Source organism: Erythrolamprus reginae, chromosome 2 (assembly GCF_031021105.1).
Source record: "Erythrolamprus reginae isolate rEryReg1 chromosome 2, rEryReg1.hap1, whole genome shotgun sequence".
Classification (NCBI taxonomy): Eukaryota; Metazoa; Chordata; class Lepidosauria; order Squamata; family Dipsadidae; genus Erythrolamprus; species Erythrolamprus reginae.
In genome coordinates this window covers 339794091-339799049 of record NC_091951.1, presented here as the reverse complement: position 1 = coordinate 339799049, position 4959 = coordinate 339794091, and the positions used below count along the sequence as shown (strand labels likewise).

Here is a 4959-nt window from a genome sequence, read left to right as displayed (position 1 = left end):
GCCAAGTGTGATTGGACACACAAGGAATTTGTCTTGGTGCATATGCTCTCAGCGTACATAAAATAAAATATACATTTGTCAAGAATCATGTGGTACGACACTTAATGATTGTCATGGGGGTCAAATAAGCAATGAAGAAACAATCAATATTAATAAAAATCTTAGGATATGAGCAACAAGTTACAGTCATACAGTCAACATGGGAGGAAATGGGTGATAGGAATGATGAGAAAAACTAGTAGAATAGAAGTGCAGATTTAGTAGAAAGTCTGACAGTATTGAGGGAATTATTTGTTTACTAGAGTGATGGCGTTCGGAAAAAAACTGTTCTTGTGTCTAGTTGTCTTGCTGTGCAGTGCTCTGTGGTGACGTTTTGAGGGTAGGAGTTGAAATAGTTTGTGTCCAGGATGTAATGGGTCCGTAAATATTTTCCCCGCCCTCTTTTTGACTTGTGCAGTATACAAGTCCTCAATGGAAGGCAGGTTGGCAGCAATTGTTTTTTCTGCAGTTCTGATTCTCCTCTGAAATCGGTCAGATTCTCCTCTGAAGTCTGTGTCAGTCCTGTTGGGTTGCAGCACCAAACCAGCCAGTTATAGAGGTGCATATGACAGACTCAATGCTTCGTCTATAGAACTGTATCAGCAGCTCCTTGGGCAGTTTGAGCTTCCTGAGCTGGCGCAGAAAGAACATTCTTTGTTGTGCTTTTCTGATGATGTTGGCGAGGGAAGTAAAAATGATAATAAAAAGTATAAATAATTATGCCACAATCAGTGACAGGCAGCCTCTGTAATAGGGAGGACGCCATTCTGGTAGCAAAAATGCAGCTGCGCGCACAGCTCCAGCTGACCAATGCCCATGCTCGTGCCATGCCACATGCACAAACAGCAAGATTCTGGTGAAAATCACTGGGAGTTTTTGCTTCCACACATGCACGGAACCAAAAAACCCCGGCAATTTTTGCTGAAATCTCATTCATGTGAGGATGGTTGTGCGAGATTTTGGTTGCCGCGCATGCGACACCTAGACCAGCAGAGCCCCAGCCAGCAGCAACAGCGGTGGGCCTGAACTCCGGCCATCAAGCCTGCTCTCCCATACTGCATGCCATCCTCTCGGTGTGATGATGCAACCTCATGGCTTTCAGGAGCACAGCGCTGGAGGTTCGGACCACCGGAGCGCTACTCTCCACTGAGCCCAGACACGGAATGGCTGTTGCCTGTGCTGCTTGGAGGGTGAGGGGAGCAGAGCTCCTCTGCCGAGCAAGATCCTTCCTCCTCCTCACCCAGTTCTGCACAGGTAAGACCTCTGGACATGGTGTTAGTGGGGGGGAACCTTTTGGAATGAGGCAGGGGGGCAGCCAGAGGTGGTCTTACTTACCTGTGCAAAAGTAGGTGAGGAGGAGGGAAGATGATGATGATGATGATGATGATGATGATGATTATTATTATTATTATTATTATTAATTAGATTTGTATGCCGCCCCTCTCCGCAGACTCGGGGCGGCTCACAGCAATAATAAAAACAATGTACAATGACAAATCTAATATATATATTTTTTTAAAAAATATCTAAAAACCCTTATTAAAAAACCAAACATACACACAAACATACCATGCACAAATTGTATAGGCCTGGGGGGAAAGGAATATCTCAATTCCCCCATACCTGACGACAGAGGTGGGTTTTAAGGAGCTTACGAAAGGCAAGGAGGGTGGGGGCAATTCTGATCTCTGGGGGTAGCTGGTTCCAGAGGGTCGGGACCGCCACAGAGAAGGCTCTTCCCCTGGGTCCCGCCAGATGACATTGTTTCGCTGGGATTCGTGCGTCAGAAGGTGGTCCCGGAGATATTCTAGTCCAATGCCATGAAGGGCTTTATAGGTCATAACCAACACTTTGAATTGTGACTGGAAACTGATCGGCAACCAATGCAGACTGCGGATCTTGCTCAGCAGAGAGGCTCTGCTCCCCTCGCCCTCTGAGCAGTACTAGCAGCAATCATGAGTCATCCATTGTCCAGGTCAGTGAAGAGCAGTGTGCCGCCAAGCCAAGCCTCCAGCACTGTGCTCCCGAAAGCCACAAGTCTTCAAACCAGCTGCTGATTTGCTCAGGGCAGCATTGCCGTGCTGAAAATATGGCATGCGCCTCAGGAGAGCAGATCGGGCGGCTAGAGCTCAGCACCACCACTGTTGCTGGAGTTGGATCGATCACTAAACCTGGCATGGCTCATGGAAACCTCCCACATTTCTTTGCTTCTGCACATGCATGGAAGCAAAGAAATAGGCAGAAATTGTCGAAATGATGCACGCACGAAATTCAGCTTCTGCGCATGAAGCCGAATCACACGCGCCTCCCCCGCCCACCACTGGGAGCTGTCCGGTAGCACCGGCGAGTGGCAGCCCATCACTGGCTACATTTATACTACTTGGGTAATACACATGGACATTAGATAGCACCATGAGACTTAGATGTTTACTAGTTCCACTGGTTGTTTGAGTAATAAATTTAGCAGCATGATTTACAGCTCATTACAGCTCACTGTCATGATTTACAGCTCACTGTTTGGCGGGACCCAGGAGAAGAGCCTTCTCTGTGGTGGCCCCGACCCTCTGGAACCAGCTCCCCCCGGAGATCAGAACTGCCCCCACCCTCCTTGCCTTTCATAAAGTTCTTAAAACCCATCTCTGCCGTCAGGCATGGGGGAATTGAGACATCTCCCCTGGGCCTATACAGTTTATACATGATATGTTTGTGTGTATGCTTGCTTTTAATAATGGGGTTTTTAGTGTTTTTAAATTATTAGATTTGTTTTTACATTGTCTTTGTTATTGTTGTGAACCGCCCCGAGTCTACGGAGAGAGGGGCAGCAAACAAATCTAATTAATTAATTAATTAATTAATTAATTAATTAATAAGAAAGAAAGAAAGAAAGAAAGAAAGAGAAAGAAAGAAAGAAAGAAAGAAAGAAAGAAAGAAAGAAAGAAAGAAAGAAAGAAAGAAAGAAAGTTCTCCCTAAATCTGGATCAGATCTCTCTTCCATGTTACTTCCTGTCTTGCTCTCAGGTGCATTGGAGAATAGGCTGATCCCCTCTTCTTTGTGGCGACCAGTCAAATACAGTGGAACCCCGACATAAGAGCTGCTCTACTTAAGAGCAACTCGAGATAAGAGCTGGGAGGGGAGAGATATTTTTGTTCTGCTTACAAGCCCAAATTCGAGATACAAGCGCCAAGGAGCTGTCTCCTGAAGCCAAACGCTAACTTCCGCGTTCGGCTTCAGGAGACAGCTGCGAAGCGGCGCGCGTGTTTTAAAAGGTTGCAGCCGGCCTGGGGGGCTCGGGGGGGTGCTTGCAGCTTTCTTTCTTGCTCTTTTTCTTTCTCTCTTTTACCTTCCCTTCCTCTATTTCTTCTTTTCTTTCTCCTTCCCACCTTCTTCCCTTTCTCCCTCCCTTCACTCATTCCTCTCTTACTCTCCCCTTTCATAAGTTTCCTTGCTTCCTTCCTCTGTTCCTGTCCCTTCCCTCTTTCCTTCCTTCCTTCCCACCCTCCGTCCATTCATTCACCCATTCCTCTCTTGATCGCTTAAAGCCGGTCCCTGGTGCAAAAAGGGTTGGGGACCTCTGTCCTACAGGATTGGGTGGCAGAGAAGTTGAACATATGTAAATTTAAAAGTTTAAGAAAGTTTACAAGTTAAGTGAAAGAAACTTCATTATTCATTTATATGTACATGTACATTTCTTCATTAAAAACATGTCTTTCTGCATAATTTAGACTAACTTTGTGAGTTTTTTGAGGGCTGGAACCAATTAAAATTATTTACATTAATTCCTATGGGGAAAAGTCGTTCGAGATAAGAGCTGCTCGACTTAAGAGCCCAGGTCCGGAACGAATTAAACTCGTATCTCGAGGTACCACTGTATTGAAAGAGCGCTATCATGACACCCCTACTCCTTCTCTTAGTTAGACTAGACATACATAGGTGTCCAAGTTCCAATAGATGCCCTTATCTCCGAGACCGCCTTCTGCCACACGAATCCCAGTGACCGGTGAGGTCCTACAGAGTTGGTCTCCTTAGGGTCCCGTCGACCAAACAATGTTGGCTGGTGGGACCCAGGGGAAGAGCCTTCTCTGTGGGAGCCCCAACCCTCTGGAATCAGCTCTCCCCCAGAGATTCACATTGCCCCCACTCGAAAGAGCTTAAAAACTCATCTTTGCCGCCAGGCTTGGGACTTTTAGATCTTCCCCATGATCAATGAATGTTTTAAGTATGAGTGTTGAATGATTGGTTTGATAGGTTTTACTTTCTTTTAATTGAATTTAATGGTTGTTTTCTAATGTAGTATTAATTGGATTTATATTATTGTTCTGTTTTTGTATATGCTGTGTGCCGCCCCGAGTCTTCGGAGAAGGGCGGCATACAAATCCAATTAATTAATTAATTAATCAATTAAATAAATAAATAAATAAATACTTTTTTTTTGTTTCTTTTGTCCAATACACAATACAGTACTACACAATGAAGGTAATAGTGGACACCTTCGAAGAAATAGAATTAGAGAAATAATAGAAGAGAGAGTATAGGATAAAATAATCAATGAGAGAATAGAAGAAAGATATAGGGATAGAAAAGAAGATATATGGAATATAGGAGAGACAATAGGACAGGGGTCGGAAGGCACTCTAGTGCATTTATGCACACCCCTTACTGACCTCTTAGGAATCTGGAGAGGTCAACCATGGACAGTCTAAGGGTAAAATGTTGGGGGTTAGGGGATGATACTACGGAGTCCGGTAATGTGTTCCACACTTCTACAACTCTATTACTAAAGTCGTATTTTTTACAGTCAAGTTTGGAGCGGTTAATATTGAGCTTGAACCTGTTATGTGCTCTTGTGTTGTTGTGGTTGAAGCTGAAGTAGTCGTTGACAGGCAGGACATTGCAGCATATAGTCTTGTGGGCAATACTTA

At 44.7% G+C, this 4959-nt stretch overlaps 1 protein-coding gene across 1 annotated transcript in view; it reads left to right on the top strand.

Annotated features, from left to right (window-relative positions):
- The first annotated feature begins 4507 nt into the window (after window positions 1-4507).
- Window positions 4508-4959, top strand: part of POLI (DNA polymerase iota) — a 9643-nt gene continuing 9191 nt past the window's right edge. The window contains exon 1 of the mRNA XM_070736917.1: window positions 4508-4513. Coding sequence (XP_070593018.1) covers window positions 4508-4513 — 6 coding nt within the window. The remainder of the gene's footprint in view (window positions 4514-4959) is intronic.